The sequence below is a fragment of the Buteo buteo genome, chromosome 24 (genome assembly GCF_964188355.1).
Source record: "Buteo buteo chromosome 24, bButBut1.hap1.1, whole genome shotgun sequence".
In the NCBI taxonomy this organism is placed as follows: domain Eukaryota; kingdom Metazoa; phylum Chordata; class Aves; order Accipitriformes; family Accipitridae; genus Buteo; species Buteo buteo.
In genome coordinates this window covers 7,321,775-7,345,627 of record NC_134194.1, presented here as the reverse complement: position 1 = coordinate 7,345,627, position 23,853 = coordinate 7,321,775, and the positions used below count along the sequence as shown (strand labels likewise).

Sequence of the window (23,853 nt, the reverse complement as noted above, 5' to 3'; positions counted from 1 at the left end):
TACAGAAATGGCATTCCCTGCTCCGCGTACCTCGCTTTGTTTTTTTGCCACGTGTGGAGTATGCAAGTGCAGCTGCACCTCGAGCAGTAGTGGGCTTTCTTCTGTATCATGTGCAAGCATAAGAGGATTAAATACCCTCAGACTTTTTTTTTCTTTTTCAACTGGGTTGGCAACACTGATGCTCCATTGTCTATTAGCAAGCTGATTCGCTGAGCAAGCAATTTTTTCTCAACCACACTTTTTCCTTGGCAATGGGGCAGATACTGGTTTATTAGCAAAGAAACTTTCTTTCCTAATTCTTGGAAGAAGGAGCTCCAGGGAGGGGCAGGCTGCAAGGGCTGTTAGGAAGGTTTGTAGCTCAGAAATGAACAAGCAGCAGGTTCGAAACAAACCAGAGGAAGTAGGGTTGTGTGTTGTTTTTTTTTTTCTCCACACAGAGGGCATAATTAAATTCTGGAACACATTGCCACAGGATATTGCAGAGGCCAAAAGTGTACTTGGCTTCAAACAAGGTTTCGATCCATTTGGGATGGATAGCTCCAGTGGCAGTTATTAAATGCAACAGCCCAAGAACAACCGTGTACTTGCACTCATGCTGGAAAGTGGGAGAAGTAACATGTTACATGTGCCTTGTTTCTTCTGCTCCTCCATTAAGCAATTAAAAGTGGCCATTTGGGGAGAGAGATGGCCAAGCATGGTTATTTTGATGTTCTTGTGTTGTGGCACTACTTTGGACTGACCGGGTTGTACCTTGGATAGATGCTGTGACTCAGGCAGCCTGGGATACGCTGGTTATGCCATGAATAGACACTCCATATGGCTCAGGTTGACAGGGACACTGTGTGCCCAGCCTGGTATCTGGTTGTCGCAGGTGCTGCAAGCCACGTCTGCGCACCACTGCCTGCTCCGCAGAGTCGTTGCAATGGCGAGAGCTTTCGGAAATGCGTTTCCAGCAGACAGTCCGGAGTGGGAGGTAGCACCTTGTGCTGGGAGTGTAACGAGAGCTGACAAGGACACAAGGACATGCTGTGGCAATGAGACCAGCCTGGGCAAACATGCCTGTCTCAGGGGTTAATCTTTTCTCCTGTGAAACCCTGAGCTCCCCAGGCCAGGGGCTGGCTTTGCATCAGCTTGTATGGCACCGTGGATACAGCAGAGGAGGTGGGCTGCCGTAGGCAGGTTTCCCAAGAGCAGGCAGATCTGGGAGCTGAAGGTTTTCTATCAGCTTGCAGGTATCTCTTTGCATTCAATAAATGTCTGCTGCAGGGAATTTCTGTGGCACAGCTATTGGCATGCTGGCCAGGCATCCTTTTACGAGTGAGGATCGTGCCCTGATCATCTCATTCATTCTCTGTCCTCTGTGTCCTTACGCTGCCTCTGAACACAGGAGAGGGATGGGAAGGAGCAGTGCAAGGCAGACAGATGGCAACAGAGTGAAAGAGGCTGCAGGCAGAGCAGAAAGCTGCTCTCCGTGCTCACCTTCAGGCACCAGAAGGGAAAGACCAGCAGGGTGCTGGGCAGGGGAATGAGAAGATCTTCGTCTCAGTGCAGGGACAGGTCTGCGGGTGAATGAGAATTGCTTGGTAGGAGAGAAAAAGGTGAGGGAGGAGGCGTAGTGGCCAGGGCTGCGCTGTAGGGCAGAGAGAAATCGAGCGGTCCACATCCTGCTGAGTGCCGGGGCTCCTCACCTGCATCCAGTGGGGCACACAGTCCCTCACCCAGCTCTTCATGCCAAGATGCTCTTGGACTCCTTCCCTGTTCCCCACAGGGAATCGCAGAAAGGGTATCGGAGGACTATCAGCACTCAGGTGATGTAGCCAATGTCCTTGTTGCAAGCATCCAGGTTGAGTTGAGGTGCGGGTGAGGACTTACAGGGACAGACAGCTCAGGGTTAGAGCCCCTTCAAACACTGGGCAGAGCAGCTCCTCTCTCCAGGCTGGGGTGGGAGCTGAGCCCAGTCTGGATTCCCAGCTCTGGTGGGTCAGATGGGAGTTGTGTGCTGGGATCCCAGAAGGGATCTCACAGGCTTTGCAGCACCTAAATAAACAGCTGTTTTGCGAGCAGCAGAATTCATGAAGCTTGGTTGCCTGGGGCGGTCTCTCTTGTGTGGATTCTCTGATGTCTAATAATCGGGTTGGGCTCACATTAGAGCCTTTTCTTCCAGCTGGGAGTCCTAATTTGGATTTCTCTTCTCTCTCCTGCTGCTTTTCACAAGCTTGTGCAAACCTAACTCCTTTCAAGTCTTTACCTATCTGGTTAAATTTGGCTGAAACTGGCCAGTAGATCCAAAAGGTAACAGGGAGGACTGACAATGTGGTCCCCCACACACCAGCTTCCCTCAGCAGTCTGCAGACAGGGGAATGATTATCAGTGCAAGATAATTTGCATCCCAAGCATGAGGAAAATGTGAAAGGCTCAGTATGAGTTTTGGCAGGAGAAAGCAATCAGGAAAGAGCCCGGGATCCCTTGTGGGCTCTCACAGCCTGTGCTGATGGCCACGGCACGCCTGCTCGGCCAGCTAGTTTGCAGTGACCAAGGTATGCAGCCCTTGGCACTAACAGCCTCCATGGGAGCTGAACCCCAGAGAGAGAGGTGCACAGCCCTGGCAAGTAGCAGAGTTGGGGCACGCTCACGTGAGTACCTGGCACGCTGCAGCTGGCTCTTGTGCCAACATGTTTGGGCTGTTGCACCACGGTGCCCAGCCCCTGGGCCCCTCGCACCCTGCCTGGGGAGCAGCTCCCACCGAGCCTCCTTCCCACTGGCACTGCCCGTCTCCAGCCCCCAGGGCTGTTTCTTTTCACAAGCAACAGGTATCCCAGTCCCATCAGAGCCACCAGTGGGATCTGCTGTTTCTTCCCTGTCTCCTGGCTGTCCTAGCTGCCATCCTTGGCCAAGGAGGTAGTCAGCACCCCCCAACACCTCCCTGGTTACCTGTGCAATGGCAGCTTCTGGACCATGAGCAGGATTTACCCCCTGCTGCCAATAACTGGGGAGAGCAGGAAGCGATCGGTGAGGAGGGAAAAGCAGCTGATCGTTTCATGGGAGAGCAGAGGAAGGGCGTTAGGAGTAATGTATAAGGATGCTTCCCCCTGTCCTTGGCACAAGCAAGTCAACCTCCCTGATGTCATGCTTTCTCTGGGACAGGAGCCAGCAGCAAGGCAGTTGGCACTGCAAGGCTCTCTCACCCCCCAGACCTCCTCCAGTGACCCCAGACCCCCACTGAGGGCTCCACAGCTCTGGAGCTGTGAGATTAACTCTTGCTCTAGAATGATGTTGCAATGCCAAGACAGATAAAGATCACTGACCCTTATAACTCTAGAGGGAGTTCAAGCCTGTTCAAGTTCTGTGCCTGACAGACGAGCTCCTGGAGGCTTACAACAATGACAGAGAAACCTCAGCTATGTGACATATCTAAGCCAGGCTTAGGTGTTGGCAGCAGTACAAAATCAGGCTCTCCCTGGCTTCCTCACAGAGCACGGGACAGAAACGCATATCGCAGGTGGAAAGGTGACAAGAGAAAGCCTTCAGCTTCACGTACAAGGTGATGCCTTGCTCATGGACAGAGAACGGCTTGGAGGCAAAGACACATAGTGCCTGCTTGCTCCGGTGGAGGAGCAAACCAGGGTAGCAGGTAGAGCAGCAGGGCACAGTCAAAGCCATGAGGATGGGGCAATGGGCAAGATATCTGAGGGGGAAGGATGCCACAGCCTCCTGTGGCTGGGGCATGCCACAGCAAGACGTCATGGAGGAAGGTGCCTTTAGAGCCAGTCTGGATCCGAATATCCAACTTGTGAACAACTAGCATGGTGACAAAGGTGGCAAAAGCATTCAGCTGTATGGGGAAGGCGCAGTTGGACATCAGAGTAACTAAACACTTCCCAGCCACCCTTCCTGTGTGGAAGACCATCCCTCTCTCCTGTGCGACTATGTCTTGCACATCTGCCTTCAGCACTCTGGGGACAGCATCCTACCACACTCCCGCTGTCAGCCCTGAACAGTGGTCCTAGCAGGACCCCTTGCAGGTCCACTGGCTGCAGCAGACTAGACCCAGGGAAGGCAGTGCTGTCTCAGACCAAAGCATTTTTTACCAACTCCTGCAGCAAGGCAACCTGACTAGACAAAATGGGTGTCCCAGCATCATGCCAGGTCTACCAACCTGGGGCCCAGATTGCCCCACACAAGTCAATGACTCATAGGCTTCCCCAAAACTCCTTCAAGAGAGTCTCTGTTTCTCCAACACCCCTTAGAAGCTGCCAGTTCAAGCTCCCCAGGGAACCCAAACTCCCCAGGGTTAAAGCACCTGCCTGGCCCAGCTGGCAGATGATGGGAGAAGCATCTCCATGGTGCTTGCAGGACCGTATTCATTCTGCTCCGGGACATGTGTGTGACCCCCTGCCATGCTGGGCAGTCCAAGCAAGAGTCACTGCTCCATGGACCAGCATGACACTCATTACTCCCATGGCTTTCTATGGCTCTGCAGCTGACAAGCCCTTGGTACAGCCCACCCCATCAGCACACAGCGATTTTACCACCAGGAATGGAGCTGAACCATGAAATTGTTACGGCATGGGTCTGGGCCCTACCCACGGGCCACTCACTATGCAACAGGAGCAGCATTTCACAGGTCATTCCAAGCAAGGGCAGACCTCGGTTGTAAAAGGCACGCGCACCAGGTTTTAAACGATCAGCCGCCTTGCTCCAGGCTGTCTAGCAATCTGGAAACAATTTCCAAAGGTCTATCCAAGCCATTCGGAGATTGGCAAGTCAAGATGGGGAAGGAACAGCCCAACTGCGCCCTGGTGGAATCTGCAAGTCTAGCAAAAAGCCGTACCCACACTAACACAGCCCCCAAGCAGGCTGGTGCAAAACACAGTTCTGCAAACACCAGCCCTGAGAAAACCATCCACAGGCACTGGAAAACCCCGAGATACATTGAGGAAGGAAACACTGTAACTTCAGGGGCTCTTTTCGTTAGTTTTCTGGCTTTGTTTAGTACCTCCGGGATGTATTACTTCTGCTTCACTGCAAAACCAAGCAGAGACTGCACAGCCGAAGGCAGGAGCAGGACCTCCAAGGACAGTGCCAGCCACTAGCCTGGATTCAGCATCCCATTCAGAGAAACGCTGACAAGATCATGGGAACCGCTCTGTGTCATGGCTTGGGAAGGGATGGATTTGTTTGTTTTTCGAAGTCCAAGAAAACAGTTCAAAAAACACCCATCTCCCCACAGAATTCAAGCCCCACAGGCCCTGCTTTGTGAGCAACTGGCAGGGAACTCGCCAAAACTAAGCGAAGCACCAAATGGAAAAGGATCTAATTCCCATCAGCACTGCTACAGCAGAGGAGAGGACAAACATTAACCAAGCAGCCCAGCCCCTGCACAGGGTGTACATGGGTTATTTCAGTACTGGGAATCAAAACATCTCACAGACATGGCTCAACACCTGTACAAGAAGCGCACTTTTTAACCTATGAATTCCCAACATTAAACACCCAGGGACTGCTTTCTGATTGATCCTATTTGGCAGGCAGCTGTAAGGATATTGCTCCAACTGTAGCTGAACCCTTTCTGCTCAGCTACCACCCAAGCCAGAAGACGACAGAGTCCCAACTCCTATCCACTTTCCCAAAGCCTTGCACCCACCATCTTATATGACTTACTTCCTTTGCTTTCTGTCTCTATTCCCAATGACCATTGAAATTCAGACCCACCATTAAACTGCCCCATCACTGATTATTCGAACAACCAAGCACATCTCCCTTCTCCTACCCAGGTCCTAGTACTTGTAGCCTCCAACAAAGGCATTAATGTGCTTGGGGATGGTTTTGATGGGTACCTATCCTGAGGGCGGGAGGGGGAGACGGGGAGACTGTTTCTTGTAATGAAGAAAAAGAGGGAGAGAGAACAGAGGTGGGAGCAAGAGAGAAAGAAAGAGGAAGAAAGTTTGGGATGTGTGCTCACAAAAAAGCAATAAGGGAAGAGTTGTCCTTATTTTCCCATGAAAATTATGATTTTTCCCTTATCTTCTGATCTCAAAACTTTGGGCCAAGCCCCTGCCACAGCTAGCAAGGGGAATGCTGCTCCTGATGCACTCAGCACTTGCCTTGTTTTGTGTTTTGGGTTTTTATTGCTTTTAAATGCTCCTCTTGAAGGGAATCAAAAGGTGGGGCTGGGGCCACACCTACTTTGTGGCAGGCTGACATACTTTTCTGCGATATGGCCAACAAACACAGCAGCCCGCACATTGCAGGAGACCCCCAAGAGGACCCCCAGAGAACCCCCCCGGGCCATGCCACAACCTCTCGCCCTAGGCAGCCAGAGTAGCTGTGCCCTGCACCAATCCCCCCAAATCACCCATCTCCACAGCCTCCCCACGCACACACTTTGAACCTCGGTGCTGTGTTTGTTCCTTCATTTCAAACCAACAGATTTGGGCATGTCTTTGACAGAGGATCACCATTTGGATGTTAAATTTAGACGCACGCTTAGGCTCTGATTAGAGATACACAGAGTGTTTACTGGCTCTGTGGGGAGCTTGCATCTACAGGGCTGAGGGCGAAGCCCCTCCAGGCTCTCTGATCCTCGCCTGGTGATTAGGGGAGGAGGCTGAATCACCAGATAATGATGCCCTGGTATTTCCCTCAGTCGGGAGCATGCCTTACCTTCCTGGCTTCATCCCACTGATGGGCTTTCTCCAACACATCTGCCTCCCCATGTGCAACCAGCTCCAGAAGGGCATCTATGCCTGGGGGAGCCATGAAGGAGAGAAGCAGAGAGCTTTCAGGAGTAGAAATAACTGATAGCATGATGATGAGGGACCAGAAGCAGGTGAGGGTGTTTAGGTGTTTAATGCTTGCAGCTGATCTGGCAGCCCTGAAGTGGGTATGGCCCTTGCCACAGGTCCCATGCATCATGCACTAATTACTGTCAGCACAAGGACACGGGGTAGCACAGATCAGAAAAACAGCAAAAATGTTTCTCCTAATCAACACAAAAAATCTCTCTCAGGTGCAGTTGATTTCACCCCATTTCAACATTGAGATCCTTGAACTCAATTGAAAGGACCCTTGAGCTTGGCAGCACTGCTCCTCCTTGGCAGCCACCCACATCTGGGATTTTAAGGGCTAGTAAACTGGTTTTATGCTGTTTTCACATTATACACAGCTTTCCCACCCACAGTACAAGAGCCATAGAAACCCACCTCATTTCTGCCAGTTCATTACTGACACCTTCCAGGGGCGGTTCCAACGGGACTTTCCCTGGAGCCGAGCCAAGGCTGTAGTGGACCAGATTTGCCCTCTGTTCAGAGCACTGTGCCCCATTTTTTTCTTTTGAGCTTCACCATGACCTTTGGAAATGTCCCAGTCCCACTTCTGGATGGTTTTGCATTGTGAATATGGTGTAAATGATCCCAGAAGCAGGAGACAGAGCAGGGGCTGCGCGGTTATCTCCTGGGAGATCTACTACTCTTCAAATTACATTAAAACCATGCTGGAGAAAGAGAAACAAGATAGCCAGTGTGTCATCGTTTCCCAGTGCAACCTACTAAAGAAGAAACAACAGGCTACAAGTAGTAGGTGATGGTTTCCCGTCCTGGGTTGGGAAGCTGTGAGCTCTCCTGGGACCCTCAGGACACACCACTGGAATAGGCCAACTCTTGAAGGACATTAGTGTCACCAACCCTCTCCATGTCATTCTTTTACCAAAGGATAAAATAAGAGAGGACAAACATGGGCTTGTGTGGAATTGTTCAAACAATGATAGGATTTCCCAGCAGGATTGGTACAGGAATTGTCCAAGCAGATGCACATGCAGTAATAAAGGTGATGAAGTAGGACGTCTCAGAGCACATGCAGTTGCTGTCAGGGGACACGACGGGCTCTCTGTGCTAATGTTGGGGCTTTGGGCATGGGTCCTGCCACAAAGAGAAACTGTTAGACTTCAAAAGTTGATAGTGATGCCTTCTAGAAAATTCTCCCTAGGTTTTGGCTGTGCCTTTCAAAGTTTCAGATCATTTCCAGAGGAAATGAGGCTTCTGTCTCATGCCCCGTGTGCGTAGGTACTCTCCATCCCTCATAATAACTGCTGAAGCCATTGATTGCTTTCAGCCCAGCTTGTAATTGAGAGCAAAGCTCTCAGAAATATGAGGTCATGACAGCGTTTGCAAAATAATTAGCTGGACAGAGGAGTAAAACCCTGCTAATGCCCCCACAGAGGGCAAAACAGCAATGTAAGTGCAGCCCTTCTTAGGTGTCAGGAAATCTACAGGGAAGAGTGAGGTTAAGGACATTCCAGGAGAGATTCAGAAGAAAGTTTGCATCTTGTTAAACACCAGAAAACCCACTCCTTGCTCAAGGTTATCCTCCCATATTGAATTGCTGGTGCCCAAGAAGGCATGTGCTCTAGCTCCAGCTTTTCTTGTGGTTGTGGAGTTCATAACGTCTCTGCCTTGTGGGTTCTCTGATGTCTTATAAGAGCTGAGTTCACATTGCCATTTCAGTACAATTCAATTAAAAAGTCAATTAGCCCAGATACAAAGCGATCACCTTCATTAATTCTGCTGTTCGTGAACAGCACTGTTTTTTGTTGCTGTTTCATTCTGCTGCCTTATTCTACTCTGAATTGTATGTGACTTTTCCTGCTCCACAGTCCTAGCAGACACACGCGCACGCAGCGTGCATACATCTTCTTTCCAGGTTCAGCAGTTGAAAATGTTGGAAGGGAGCAGCTCTAGGCAAGTCCCTACATGCTGCAAAACTCTTAAGCATTGTTAAGTAACATGCAGAGCTTTTAAGAACATGGTTTTCAACTTCTCAGAAGGAACCACTTGCCTCTCTGGATCACCTAGCCCTGTCCTCCAAGATTTTCTTTCATTTGCTGTGCATTTGGGACATGTTGTATTTCCTAGAAGTGAAATGATGTCATAAAAAAAATGAGTTTGAATTTTGTCAAATCCAAATTGTGTTGATTTCTCTACAAATTCTTGTACTTTCACTTCAGCTTCGGACTGTTTGTTTCAAAAAGTAATGACCACAGCAGGGAAATTGCTGGATGGTTGGCATCTATTTACCAAGGAAAAAGGGATTTGAAGGAAGTATGTCATCTACAGCTTTGTATTTATTGGTAATTAGGTATCTCAGTGAGAGAATATGACACATAGTTAGTTAGACTCCAATAATTTGTTCCTAACATTCGACTTGACTTATAAATTGAACTAGTTCTGGCTTTTAAAGAGATGAGTCTTGAAAAAGTGTCTGGAAAAACAAGTCTTCCCTGTTTAAATTAGGAATGTGCCAAATGACTGGCAGGTACTTGATATATAATTTAAATTTAAAAGAGGAAGAAACAGTTCTAGATAAAGATCTCCTGGGATATCTAGGGGAAATATATGCATCTATATTTAGCTTATCCCTGGTTTCAACCCCTAACTGCACACACAGCAGCACGCACTTAGTTTTTGAAAAGAACAGGCCTTGATCCTTTAACAAGCTCTGCAAAGCTCACTAATAAAGTTACATCCTTGTTAATCGTGTATGTGCTATCCAGTTCCTTCTTTGATACACCTTGTTCACAGAGATAAATCATGGAACTGCAGATGCTCAGGAGTCATTAGAGAAGGAAGTTGATGGCAGGTGGTCATGGATGGCAGATCCTCCGCAGGAATCCTGACCCTGGGGCTTTGCCGTGAGACGGGAGGAACCAGAGAGATTACTCAGTGGCTGAGGGTGACATGGTCAAAGTGTCTTGCTAGAAATCTGCTCTCTCAAGCAACACAGAGGAGACAGCCAGGGTCAGACCTGTGAATTAGAAGAACTTTGCAGTAACTGAGATACAACTTGACTAGGACCTGAGCTAAAGCTGTCAAAAGGGCCACATTGTAGAGCTGGCCATTGGGAAGGAATTTGCACAACGTAGCAAGGCATCCCTGCTGGGGAAGGAGAACAGATTGCTGTGGCAGGGGGAGAGGAAAGGGAAGACAAGCCAAGGGGAGAGACATCAAATCACAGTTTGTATATCGACTCCTGAAAATACTTTGCAAGAACTTGTATGGAGAGAGAAGTTAAGACGGAGAAGGGAGGATGGAGAAACAGAACAGAAGTGAGGTTTGGATTGGGGGTGGAGAGTTCGAATATGCTGTTTGACTAGGGAGAAGGCAGAATGAAGGGAAGGAGAGATCATTCACAGAATAGGAAGTCAGCCTGATCAGAGTATTTTGTATGGCTTTTCACATTTTGGCCTCTACAAGGGCAAAAACTGAAGGAGAGAATGTGAATGGATCTGAGCCAGCACGGGGATGTGGGAGGGCAGGTCTCTCACTGGGGGAGAGGGAAGAAGAGCTGAGCTAACAACTGCAGCAGCAAAGGTCAGGGTAGAGAGAGCATGGAGGTGAGGCTGAGCCCATGGGCACTTTTTCTCTAACACATGGGGACTTTTTCTCTAACACACGGGCCTTAATAAAAATTACCAATGTTCTTCCTTTGACACTTGCAGGACCCAAGGAGACACCACACCATGGAAGTCACTATCAGGAGGCATTTCCTGAGTTTTGCTGTTTTCCTGATGCACTGTGTGGTCCACGAGGCGAGCTGTGAGAAAGGCAACACTTCCCCTCTGCACTTCACCCACTTCTTCTACAACGCCACCATCTATGAGAATTCAGCCCCCAAGACCTATGTGGAGAGCTATGTCAAAATGGGTATTTACAAGACAGACCCTGAATGGGACATCAGATACAGAATAGCCTCTGGAGACAACACTGGTCTCTTTAAAACAGAGGAGCATGTGATCGGGGATTTCTGCTTCTTGAGAATAAGAACCAGGAGCAGCAACACAGCACTTTTAAACCGGGAGGTCAAAGACAGTTATATGTTAATAATCAAGGCCACAGAGAGCACCTTTGCCTATGAAGCCTGGGCCAAAGTCTTGATCCACATTCTGGACAGAAATGACTTGAAACCTCTCTTTTCACCCCCCTCCTACAAAGTGTCCATCAGAGAAGACACTCCTCTGAAAACGGTGGTCAGCACTCTCAGTGCCACTGACGCTGATGCTGGCCAGAATGCCGAGTTCTACTATGCCCTCAACACCAAGTCGGACCTATTCACCGTCCACCCCACCACGGGAGCAGTTATGACCACTGGTAGGCTAAACAGCACCCATCAAGGCAGGCACCACCTGCAGGTTTTGGCTGTGGACAGAATGAGAAAGATCATGGAGGGGAACGGCTTTGGGAACTTGGCTAGTCTCATGATCCAAGTGGAGCCATCTGCCAGAAAACCCCCCTCTATCTCCTCGGTGAAGGTGACACCACCTGACTCAGCTGAAGACTTTCTCTATGCAACTCTGTCTGTAGAAAGTGGTGACTCAGAAGCAGGGATAGATTCGGTTGACTTTGTGGATGGAGATCCGGGAAGACATTTCAAAGCCATCAAATCCTACTTTGGGAGCACTGAGTTCATGATTGTGTCAACCAAAGAGATCAACTGGCTGCTTTACCCATTCGGTTTCAACCTCAGTCTGCAAGCCAAGGACAAGAGCAAGCCACCACTGTTCTCTCCTATTAGAGTTATCCATATACCTCCCTCCAAGTATGTCTCTGCCAGGTTTGAGAAAGAAGTGTACCGGGCCCAGCTCAGTGAATTTTCGCCAGCTGGAAGCCAAGTTGTTATGGTGAAGGTCATACCAGTCTTCCCAAATCTTAAATATATTTTGAGACCTACTCCTGACAGCACAAGCTTTAAAATCAATCCTCACACTGGACTGATAACTACAGTCAGAGCAATGGACTTCCACGAGCAGTCTCATTTTGAACTTGAAGTTACAACCATTAACAGTCACATATCCACAACTGTTGTCATTGACATCACTGACTGCAACAATCATGCTCCAAGTTTTAGTCAGTCTTCATACCGCGGGGCCTTTGATGAAAATGTTCCTCCTGGTACCAGTGTCTTAACAATAAGGGCTACAGATGAAGATGAAGGAGATAATGGCTTTGTCACCTACACCATAGCCAACCAGAAATCAGTTCCCTTTGTCATTGACCCCTATTCTGGCATCATTTCCACCTCCAAGTCAATGGACTATGAGTTGATGCAGAGATGGTATCATCTGCGAGTGTGGGCATCAGATTGGGGCTCACCCTTCCGTCATGAGACGGAGGTGTACGTCTCCCTCATGCTGAGCAATGTCAATGACAATGCTCCTGTGTTTGAGAAGGCAAGTTGCAGTGGCACCATCCCACGGGACTTTCCTGTTGGGAACCCTGTGGCCACAGTCTCTGCAATCGACAGTGATGAGCTGCAGCATATCAAATACGAAATCAAGTCTGGCAATGAGTTACGGCATTTTGAACTGAATCCCATCTCTGGAGTAATATCCCTTAGAATATCTCTGCGAGATCTTCCTTCTGAACAGCCACTTTTCTACTCTTTGAAAATAACTGCAACAGATGGAGAGAACTACGCTTTGCCAACATCTGTAAATATCACTGTGGTCAGCCAAGGTCTCCCCGTCAAAATGCAGTGTGAGGAAACAGGAGTCCTGAAACAGCTGACAGAAACTATCATACACTCCATTGAGTCTCAGTCTCAAGGCCACGGGCAGGATGACGAAACATCTCTGAACCTGCACCTTATAAACCATAATGCTCCAAAGTTTGATGACAGCTTTCCACGATCTATTGATATCATAGAGACTGTTCCCATCAACTCAACTATTGCTGACCTTTCAGCTATCGATCCTGATACCGGTTTTAATGGAAAATTGGTCTATGTGATCTCAGATGGAAATGATGACAGTTGTTTTACCATTGACCTGGAACTGGGTCTCCTTCAAGTCCTTTCTCCTTTAGATCATGAACGAACCAGCTTCTACATTCTTAACATTACTGTGTACGACCTTGGCACACCACAAAAATCATCTTGGAAACTCTTGGCTGTGAATGTGTTGGATACTAATGATAACACTCCTAAATTCCCACAAGGTGCCTACTGGGTGGCAATACCAGAACATGTAGCAACTGGGACAACAATAGCTCAACTTAAAGCAGAAGATGCCGATACAGATGACAATGGGAGAGTAAAATATTCTCTCCTAACCCCTACTGATAAGTTTGCTATTAACAGTGTCACTGGAGAAGTGACAGTTACAGGTGCCCTGGATAGAGAATTGTGGCCTTGCTACGTGCTGAAGATAGAAGCTAGGGACCAGCCCAAAACAGGCTACCAACTGTTCTCCCTTACGGATCTCATTGTGACTCTGGAAGATGTAAATGACAACACCCCGCAATGCCTCCCAGCCCTCAACAGTGTGAAGGTCCCAGAGGACCTGCCTGTGGGAACCATTCTGCTGTTTCTGGAGGCTTTTGACCCAGATGCTGGCTCTGGGGGTGAGGTGAGGTACAGCCTCATTAATGACGAGGAGATGATGTTTCATGTGGATAAGCTGACTGGGGCACTCCGGTTGGAGAAGGAGCTGGACTATGAGAAGAAGGACTCTTACAATCTAACCATGCAGGTCAGTGACGGTGGGAAGCCCTTCTCTCGCTCTTCCCTCTGCCACCTGGAAGTGAACATCCTTGATGTCAACGAGAACTTGCACCCACCACGCTTTGCCTCCTTTGTCTTCAAAGGCTGGGTGCAGGAGAACAGCCCTGAAGGCACATCAGTGATGATGGTCACGGCAAAAGATATCGATAAGGGGAAAGATGGAGAGGTTCAATATTTCCTCCGAGAGGGCACTGGCCTGTCCGTCTTCCGCATTGAAAAGGACACAGGTAATGACAACTTAGTTTAATGGTGTACCTTAAAGGCTTAAACTACATGCTGTGTTTGGCCTGACTTTTTGACCCAGTAGGACATTTCTATATTATCTCTATTTACAAAGTTCCATGCATTCAAATCTTTCTTGCTTGTGCAGAGATATACAATGTGCATGTATCTGGGGAAGAGCAAGCAGGGTTCGTCTCCTTAAAATAATGGAAAATCTGTGTCTGTCCTCCCCCAAAATACCAAGGTCTTCCCTTTCACTTGTGTACCAAATCCCCCTCAGCACAAGCAAGCCCTCACCTTCCACACAATCTCGCAGCCATACAAGGTTGGTGCCAGAGTTTATACCTGCAGCAAATACCAGGAAGCAGACTAGAGACACGGACTGGTCTGGCATTAAGGACAAAATGTTCTGAGTTCCTTAAATCCCTCACAAACACTTTCTGTCATTCTTCTAGGCACCATCCGGACCATAGGACCACTCGACCGAGAAGGAACATCTCACTACTGGCTGACAGTGCTAGCGCTTGACCTGGGAACAATTCCTCTTTCTTCTGTGACTGAAATTTATATTGAAGTCACGGATACCAATGACAACCCACCTCAGATGTCCAGACCTGTCTTCTATGCCTCTGTGATGGAGAATTCCCCACCAAACACGTCTGTCCTTCAGCTTGATGCCTTAGATCCAGACTCCAGCTCAGAGGGAAAACTGACTTTTCACATCCTGACTGGAAATCCTCAAGGACTCTTCACCATTAACCTCATTACAGGTAAGACTGACCCAACTCAGCATCTGTTTTTGAGGCTTCCAAGTGCCCAGAGGATGTTACATATTCAATATAAACAGCCCACACAGCTGCCTTTGTCACACCTTCCTTCTGCAGCAAAAGTCCCAGTCTCCAAATACATCTGTGGGGAGGCTAAGGATTGAAACCCTCCACCTGAGGGCTGCTATTTGCATCCAGATGGCTCTCAGAATGACACAAAAGTGCTACTTTCAAAGCCCTAAACAGAACTAAGCAGCTGCTTTTAACCTTCCCCCTTATAAACGACTGCCCTATTGCACAGCCTGAGCCAGGAAACACCCTTCTGGAGGTGACTATCTGTTCCTGAGACAGACCAAGGCAGGATTAATAAAAATGAATCCCACTGCATTTAAAGGCTCCACCCGTTCTCCAGTGCTATTAATGTAGTAAGTGTAGTAAGCCTCTTCTGCCATCTTCCTAGACTGTATCTTTCATCTGAGGATTAATTACCAGATCTTTCAGAGCCATCAAAAACCCGCTGATGTTTTGTGTAAACAGCTTCCTCAAACCATCCCAGCAGAGCTGACATTGGGCCAGTCTGGCAAGGAAAGCTGTGCTGAGCCCTTCACGCCATCAGCTCCTGGGAGAAGAGGGAAGGGAGGGCACAGAGCCTGCGTATGGGAGAGGATTAATTGCATGACTTTGATCTCCTGCAGATGATAAAAGCAGTTCACCTACTGCAGCAGGATAGAAGCCTGCTCTCGGATGAGAAAGGAGCTGGATGTATTGAAAAAGGCTAGTGCAGCTCTCAATTACATGTTACCTGTGGTGTAATGGCTCTCTGGCAGTCCTCTACAGCTGGCTAGGAGGGGGATGTTTAGAAAGAAATTGTTACGCTGAGACACTGAAGTCCTGGTTGTAAGAGATTCATAGGGTGTGTCTACACGGCACCATACAGATACACCTGGAGATGTCAACTAACTGTGAGCACTGCTACCCCCAGTTGTAGCGCTCTCCACCATCAGAAGCTTTTTAGCTAGGTCAGGGCATTGCTCTGCAGCCAACTTTCCCACAAAGTCCAAACAACTATGCACAACTCAGCCGCACAGACAGCTTGCACAAATGCAGGGTTCCATGGAGAGGTGCCTTCGGAGGCTCTGTTTAAATAGACCACTGCCTTTTCGATGGGATGTGGACCAGAAATGGGTATCAGGACACCAGGCTAGCTCCCCTCATCTGCCAAGGTCCAGCTTGCACCCATGTACCTTGCAGGAAATTCAGCCTTCTCTGTGCTGCAGGCAGCAGGCAAAACTTTGACCCCAGTGTGAGTGCAGCCCTACAAAGCCATGCTCCAAGGCTGTCATGTTTTATGGTAAAATAAGGGACACTGGCAAAATCTGAACATTTGCTAATGAGACACCTCACCTCTAAGCCAACCCTATAATTCCCATCTTGGACAAAAAAAGCTCTCTCGGGTATGAGTCATCTCCTATCCATCTCTCTCTACAGTCATGTAATTTGCATGTGAAGAGCGATAAGTTTGTCAGTCCTGTAAGAAACCCATGAGCTGATCTTATCTCTTGGACAGTTGCTGGAGGTCTCTTATTTAAACCCTGATCTTGGAGGTTGTTTAAGGACCTGCTTCCAAGCCTGATGAGGATTCAGTTATCTGTTGTTTTACTTGCATGTCACCCAAAAGAACAAATAATTACCTGCAAACATTGGCATGAACTGAGCAGTTTATATCCTCATGCTTACAGCATCTGAAGAGAAGTCATCCGCTACTACTGCCAGAAAGAATATCACAGCTTGTCTAAATTTCAGGGCTATAGGCAGCTTACTGGAAACCCGGTGATATTTTCATTCTGCAGACAAGGGCATGCTAGTTGCTCCGATAAGTAGAATAAAAACATAATCTTTGGTCTCAGCCTGGTAGTGCAGCATTGGAAGATGAACTGTTGGTCTTTCTCTTCCTGGTCATTCTCATCAGTGCATGGTTGTATACAAAAAAAGCATTATCCTAGTGCAGTGCAAATCAAATTACTTACATTTGAACAGGAGAAGAGGGAAAACACTGCAAGTATCTGAGCACTATAGTGCTACAAGATCACTGATGTTTATTCTGGATTTTTAGTTAGGATATGTCCTTTGTTTTTCAAATGCAATAAATGCATCTCTTCTTTCACTGCCTAGAGGAAACGATTGCAAAAAGACCTAGAAACATTTCAGTTCTCGAAATGCCAGAGATCTATATGATCCAGATTGCCAATACTGCTTCCCTGGTCAATCCCAAATCCTATGACAGCAAAAGAGTTTGAGTAGACAGAGCTGCTTATCTGTGATGAACCTGAACCTCTGTCACATTATTCAATGGTAAACGTTGAAGTTTCAAGAGGAAACCACAGAGGCTGCTGCTCTTAGTCACACAATTTGAGCAAAGGACAGGATGGTCTGCACGTGTCGGGAGTTCCTCCAGCACCCGGATCAGAAGGGAGGTTCCTACCTGCAGAGAGGACTGTGATAGAGACCTCTCCCCTTCTCCTATTCCACACTGCCATCAAAGGACAAATCAGTCACATTGGCCCTGAAATAAGTCAGAGCACGAGAGGGACAGAGGTCAGTCTGGGTCTCTCCTAGGCAGGGCAATCCTGGTAGAAGCCCGTTGGCAGAGGGAGAGGAGGAGGAAGCTTGTTCTCATCCTGTGCGCTAATAGGAATTAAGGTCCTTATTTACTGTTACAACAGGCACGTCTACACCCAGAATAACCCTGCAGAATAGCCCTGGATAATTATTCAGGGCACAGTGCCACACTATTGCAAGTAACCTATTTCTGGTCCTGGAGCAAGCTTGTTCTGCGTTTGATCCAGTATCTCGACACGGGGGTGGCTTGGCTGGTGGAGACATGACCAGCAAGGCCCCTTTACTTCTCCTCCTGAGGTCTTGCAGGGAGACAGGAACAGCCGTGATAACTGTCCCTCAGCAGGGCTTGGCTCCTCCAGCATCCCTGAACTACCACGGAAGGGCTCTAAGCTCTTCCAGCTCTCAGTTCCCTAAAGAGGGTGGAGAAAAAGAGGGAAAATAAGTGAAAGGCTAATGAGAAGAGGGAATAAAACTGCGCAGTGAGATGAAAGTTTTCTGCCATCGGCGATGGAATCTCTCCAGCCCAGCCTGGCAGCTGGTGCACAGCAGTGTTTGTGGGAGACAGAGAGATAGAGAGATAGATAGATACATGGAGAGATGGGGAGATAGTAGGGTTTGGGGTATTCTTTAGCTGGAAAGATTTTCAGTTTGTTTTGTGCAGGGTTTGCAGTCCCTGATGTGAAAAGGGTTCTAGTCCAGACAGAACCAGGAGGAATTGGGAGGCTGTGGCAGGAAGAGTCAGGATGAAGCCATTCATCTTGCTGAAAAGCTGTTTGGAGAATCCTTTCACCTTGGACTATTCATCTCCAGCTCTTATCTAGTGCTTGTTTTTCTGGTGCTTCTCCTGCTGTGTCAGTGTCCACGGGCTTCCCCAGGATGCCTGTGGTTCCCTGCACTTCTCTGCATGGAAGGACATCCAGACACAACCTGCTCTTTAACTCTGAGGGACGGCTGCACTGCTGCTGCCTGAGCCAACGTCCCACAGGCTCCAGCTGAGCACGGACTAGTGCAGAGCAGGGTCAGAACAAGAGGGGAGGTGGTAGGAGGAGAAGAAAAGAGAAGAGAAGGTGAAATGGAAGCAACAGTGAGACAACAGAAAGAGGATTTCAGGAGAACAACCTCTTCCCTTCTCAGGCTCTTGTGAAAGCCCCAATGCCTGCAAACCTGATTCTGGCTATTTTAACTATCTTAGATTTTCCTCCCTGCAGCGAGGGCAGGGGGCCAGCAACCTCCACCCCAGCCCTGCTCTTGCCAGCAGAAGTTATTATTATTTTTTTTTCCCTGACAACAATGCACTGTTAATTTTGCTGCTCCTGTTCCAACACGACCAGCTTTCCTCTCTCCCCTTTCCAGGCAGCAAGCAGGAAAATTGCAGACAATCCTTTCCCATTGCTGTGTGTAGATAGGCTACCAGAGCAGAGTTTGTGCCTGCCTGTATGCAAGGAACAGATGGGATTGTTTCTGGATCTTCAGGTGAACACAGAGCTTGGCAATTTGGCCAAGTGCAGTTAGGACCTTTGGCAGTTTTGTTCAGTCTCTGTAGGACTCAGCAAAAACCTTCAAGAACACATACAAGAACACAAATAAAGGACACCCACTCGATCGCAAGTCCCATGGGACGGTCTAGCTGGTGTTTTCCAGAGGGGCAGGGATTGCACTGATAATTCGCACATGTGCACGCACACGCACAAAACACTCTCATTAAAAACTAAACTTCCCAGGTCCTTGTAGGGGGCAGCAGAAAGAACTGAGGAACTGTTTCCCCAGGCCACGAAAGCTGAGGGCAGTTCCCCTTTAATAACAGTTTCCACTTCCATTGTAGCCCTCTGGCTTCGCAGGGTGTATAACCAAGTAGCAACAAATAAAAATATGCATTTATTCCAGCTGGCTTCTCTCGAGCACCACGTCCCATCCCCGTCTCCCTGTCTCTGGGTGCTCAGCGTGAACACTGCTGGCAGTTTGTGCACCTTGGCAGCCGCACAGCACCACAGCTCCGTACAGAATTAGAGTGATTAACTGTTAACGACAAGAGCTTTCTGGTCTCAAGGCAGAGTGGTAACTGGCTCTGGAGAGGGGAACTGGGAGCCACGGTTGAGCACAGGGTAAGGGTCAGAGGGATTTTGCCTGGGGTCAGGCAGAGAAGCCAACCCTTTGACTTGTGACTCAACAGATACAAAGCTAAACCCAAAAATGCCATCCATTAGGACTCCCAGCTGGGATACAGTACAGGTCTGTGATAGAGAATACTCCCCAGGAGATCTGAACATCTTCAGTGGTACAGGCATTCATGATAGTCATTAAGTTCCAGCTCATCTGCCTTCACTACAGTCCTTTTCCAGCTCTAGAAAGCTCACCTACAATCCTGTTTTCTTTCATTTTTATCATTAATTAGGCCATGAAAGAATTTCAGGGTGTGTCCAGGCAAATCCAAATAATCACTCCAGAGTGGTTTAAGTTACCTTCCATCAGCTGGCATGCAGTAACCAAGTGCAAACAAGGTATTAGTCTGTTGCAACTGAATTTTGCAATCCAATAGACTAGAAATATCCCCAGTGTGCACACAGGTATTGGGTGGCTCCTTTGTCAATATCTAGCTATGTGTCCTATGGGCTTGTTTGGCCAAAATTATGAACCATCCCCTGAGGTAGCTGGAGTTTTAGGCTTTGCTCCCCTGTCCTTGCCAAACTATTGGCAATGCAGACAGGAGCATCAGAGATCTCAGTGAACCACTGCTGCAATTCCTTCTTTAGGCCCTCATTAAGCGAGCATTTCCGTGCATATCAAGAGTTTTGCTGCTGTTGGAGCCCTATAGCCTCCTATGAGCCTGGGAGAGGTTCAAAAGCTCCTCAGCCATCGTGGTCTCAGGCCACTGCTGAGTCCTCTTCACCTGCCGAGGTGTCAAAAGGAAGATTAGGGAGAAGAAAAAAAATCCATTATACACGTGCAAACAGAGTCTTTCAAATCATCTTGTCATAACACATTAAGGAGTGTTGATTTATGATTGTAAAGGCATCAAATAAATGTTTAGTGCAGTGGCTGATGCCAAATATGAATAATCCCAGAGAACATGTGGCAAAGGTCAACAATAGTCTTGTTCCAATCAGCTGCACCTTGCTCCCTCCTTCAGCTGCCTGGTGTTTCCTTGCAGCCATTTGAAATTTTTGCTCAGACAGCAATACACTATAGTATGATACAACTGGAAACAATACTATTAATTAAAACTTTTTGGCTTTGGACCAGGAATGAGAGTTGAGATGTGTTCATGCAACTCTGATTTACAAGTCTTTTAGGATGCACAAGTGCATGTGCTCACACCACTGCAAATGCACGCTGCCTCCCATGCAAAGCATTTCCCAGAGTAGCATGAGCCTGTATCACTGCTTGCAGCGATCAGGAAAATTCACCCTGCCTTTCATTTGTGCGAGGAAGCAGGGCTTGCCTTCGCAAGGAATAATCACCATGATAATGGCCACCACTGGGAGCAGAACAGGGAACGGACAAAAACACTCACAGGTGTTAGACTTGATGACTTTCAGAAAATAATGCATTATATATACAATTTCCATCATCTGTAAAGCAGTTGTGAAAATGGTGTAGAGCTGCTTTTCCCCAAAGGTGAAGGGTCAAGGCACTTGATAAAGACTATTATCAAACCAGACGTGGAAACACAAGCCTCAACTCCATCCTTTACACACTTGCATCTACTCAGCTTAGTCATTGACAGGCCAAAAAGAGGTAATTATGATGATTTTGTTTAAACTCTAGTTTACTATAGCCACAATTCCTCCCTCCTGCATCCAACCTATTCCCTGCGGTTAAACTAGCGTGTATTTTTTAGAAATCCCTCAAATCTTGCAACTATTAGAGGATTCATCCTGTCTCTTAGCAAGGCTTAAATAATATACTAACATTATTATCAACTGTATACTTTATTTTTAGCCTGAATGCATTTGTTCTAGTGGTAGAATAGAGGGTATTTCCCAAGACAGAAAACAAACTTTTGTCAAAACACTGTAAATTACAAAGAGCAAGGTTCAGCACAGGGAAAATAAGAGTCAAGACTTGTTAAGAGGCCAAACTTATGCCAGCACATGCAGAATGTTTCTTACTTAGAGGCATAAGAAAAATTTTGTTTTCATGGTTCTGCAGCCTTTCTCACCAAATGCCTTCACAACCTTCAACTGCTGTAGGCACCTGGTAGGTGTCCCACCTCCTCCATGGTCTCTGTAATCAGAGGAGTGAGAGCAGCACCTCCACACAGGGATTCACACTGGAAGTGGACAGCTTGCCCTCTGGGGGTATCTGATTTTCTCTTCTGATCACAAAGGGAACCTGAAAGAGGATGGGCAGGCAGGCTGATGTGGGGCACGCGGGGATTTGATCAGCCCTAGCTTTCCTCGGACGCTGAGTCTTGGAGCTCAAAGGGTTTCTTTCTTGGCAGGTCTGATTTCTACAACTTCACGGCAGCTGGATCGAGAATACAAGGCTGAACATATCCTAGAGGTGGGTAATGATGATTGTAATTAGCTTTATTTACCTACAAGTGTATTAAGTCCTCAAAGAGCTTTCCTTGCAAGTTGGAGCACAGAGAAAGAATCTCATCCCATCAGCTCCCAACTGCTGGGAAACTTAATTAAATGGTGTGTGTTGCCCTAAGAGACAGCTGCAGCAGTACTGCGGGGTTTATTATTTCCTTACTGAAGACTGGAGCAAAAGGCCTGTTCTGGAAGCTGTGGGAATGCAGGAAGAGGACTGGAATTGTCCTCTAGCAGGATGGATAATAAGTTATGGGGGAAAGAGCAAGCCAGAGAGATCCACCCTCGTTTATCTCACTGTATCAGACATTGCTGTGTAGTTTTGTGTTACCGGCCCCCATCCTTTGCTGCTCCAAGCTATACGTATTTACATTAGCGGGATCTTGAGGGGTTTCAATCTATCAGGGTGATTGAGGATAATACATTTCCCTCTGCAATGTAACAAGCTGTGAGCATGCACAGGCACAGCGGAGTGAGGATGGGTGATAACTTGCCGAGCCATTGCAATACAAATGTTTTCAGTTGTGTGACCCCTAATGACCAATCTGACCCACTGCCCAGAGCAACTGCAAAGCAGGAGCCCTGCAGATGCACCTCCCTGTGCATGCACAAGCCTTGCACAGTGCCAGCTACAGCCACCAGATTTTACCCTGCAGAGAGGAGCAATTGCCTCTGAAAATGTTGAGATACAACTGCAGATCCACACAAAAACCCCTACTTTAGTCATTGCCCATCAGGATGAAGGCTGGCTGCTCGGGTCCTAGGTCACAACAAATTGCTCTGTCACCTACTCCCTTTGCTTGCTGGCAGGTGGCCGTTTCTGACAACGGAGAGCCATCCCTGAAGTCCACCAGCAGAGTTGTGATACAAGTCCTGGATGCCAACGACAGTCCTCCCAGTTTCCCCCACAAGCTCTTCATGGTGCAGCTCCCCGAGAGAGACGCCTCGGAGACGCCGCTGCCGGTCTACAGGCTGATTGCTTCAGACCGTGACCAGGGCCAGAACAGCCAGATCACCTACACCATTGAGGAGGAGGAGGAAGGGATATTCACCATCAACCCCACAACCGGCATGGTGTTCTCCAGGAAAGCTTTTCCTGCCTCCGAATACAACATACTCACGGTGAGAGGAGAGGGAAGGAGAGAGAGCCAATGCAAAGAGATGGGTGGAGAGGGAAAGAGAAGAAAGGCTGCAGAAACAGAAAAGATGAAAGAAGCAAAGAGATGGAGAGAACGCAGCAGTAGGAGGAGAGCTTGAATGAGACAGACTTGGGTTACAGGGAGAGAAACTGGGAGGGAATGATGGGAAATGCAGAGGGTAAGAAGCTACTAAAAACAGAGGATAAATTAAAATTAACTGTCCAACCCACTCTCAGAGATGAACAGAGTGATTCACAATCCTATATGGATGTGACCCGAACCTGAACAGTCTTTGGGCTTCAGCAGTGCCTCCATTTGGCAGTCTGATCAGGCCATGGGGCTTGGATATAGGTTTAAAGCTTTCCCACAATCTGTGGGTCCTTGCAATGAGGCTTGTGATCCAGGTCTCTGCTGTGGATTGAGCTTGGCGGATTTGCTTGATGTTCAAGAAGAATTTGGGTTGCATACATGGCTCTGCCTTGGAAGCAGCCAGAGCACAGGCCACTGGGTCAAGATTTGTTTTGTGGGATTTTGGGCGCACTTGGCCCTGAAATTCCTGGTGGGTGGGAGAAGCAGCTTCCCGTGGGGCTCCCGTGGGCTCAACCAGCCTTCTCCTGACTGCATGTGCATTTCCTGGCAGGTCAAGGCAACGGATGGCGGCAGCCCACCACTTTCCTCCCACGTGCGGCTTCACATCAGCTGGGTTGGCCGGCCTGGCCCTTCCTCGGAGCCGCTAGCTTTCGATGAACCCCATTTTAACTTTGCCGTGATGGAAACTGATCCTGTAAACCATATGGTGGGAGTGATCAGCATCGAAATGGGCCCCAGCCAAGTGTGGTTTAATATCACAGGTGAGACACAGAAATTAAACCAGGGCAGCAGTGTCTGGGAGCATTTGCCCCAGCTCCCTTGGCTTTCAGCACTCGCATGCCTGAGCAAATGAAGTTGGTTGCTTTAGGTGTAGGTGAGCTACAGGGAAAGCTTTCTCACAGACACCAAAAGGCTTAAACAGCCATAGAC

The 23,853-nt window shown here is 48.1% G+C and overlaps 1 protein-coding gene across 1 annotated transcript in view; it reads left to right on the top strand.

The window, feature by feature from the left end:
- The window catches only part of FAT2 (FAT atypical cadherin 2), a 59,716-nt gene that overhangs the window by 2,173 nt on the left and 33,690 nt on the right, over nucleotides 1–23,853 (top strand). Inside the window, exons 2-6 of the mRNA XM_075056717.1 lie at nucleotides 10,493–13,778; nucleotides 14,229–14,543; nucleotides 21,601–21,662; nucleotides 22,505–22,816; nucleotides 23,474–23,684. Coding sequence (XP_074912818.1) covers nucleotides 10,514–13,778; nucleotides 14,229–14,543; nucleotides 21,601–21,662; nucleotides 22,505–22,816; nucleotides 23,474–23,684 — 4,165 coding nt within the window. The 5' untranslated portion in view covers nucleotides 10,493–10,513. The remainder of the gene's footprint in view (nucleotides 1–10,492; nucleotides 13,779–14,228; nucleotides 14,544–21,600; nucleotides 21,663–22,504; nucleotides 22,817–23,473; nucleotides 23,685–23,853) is intronic.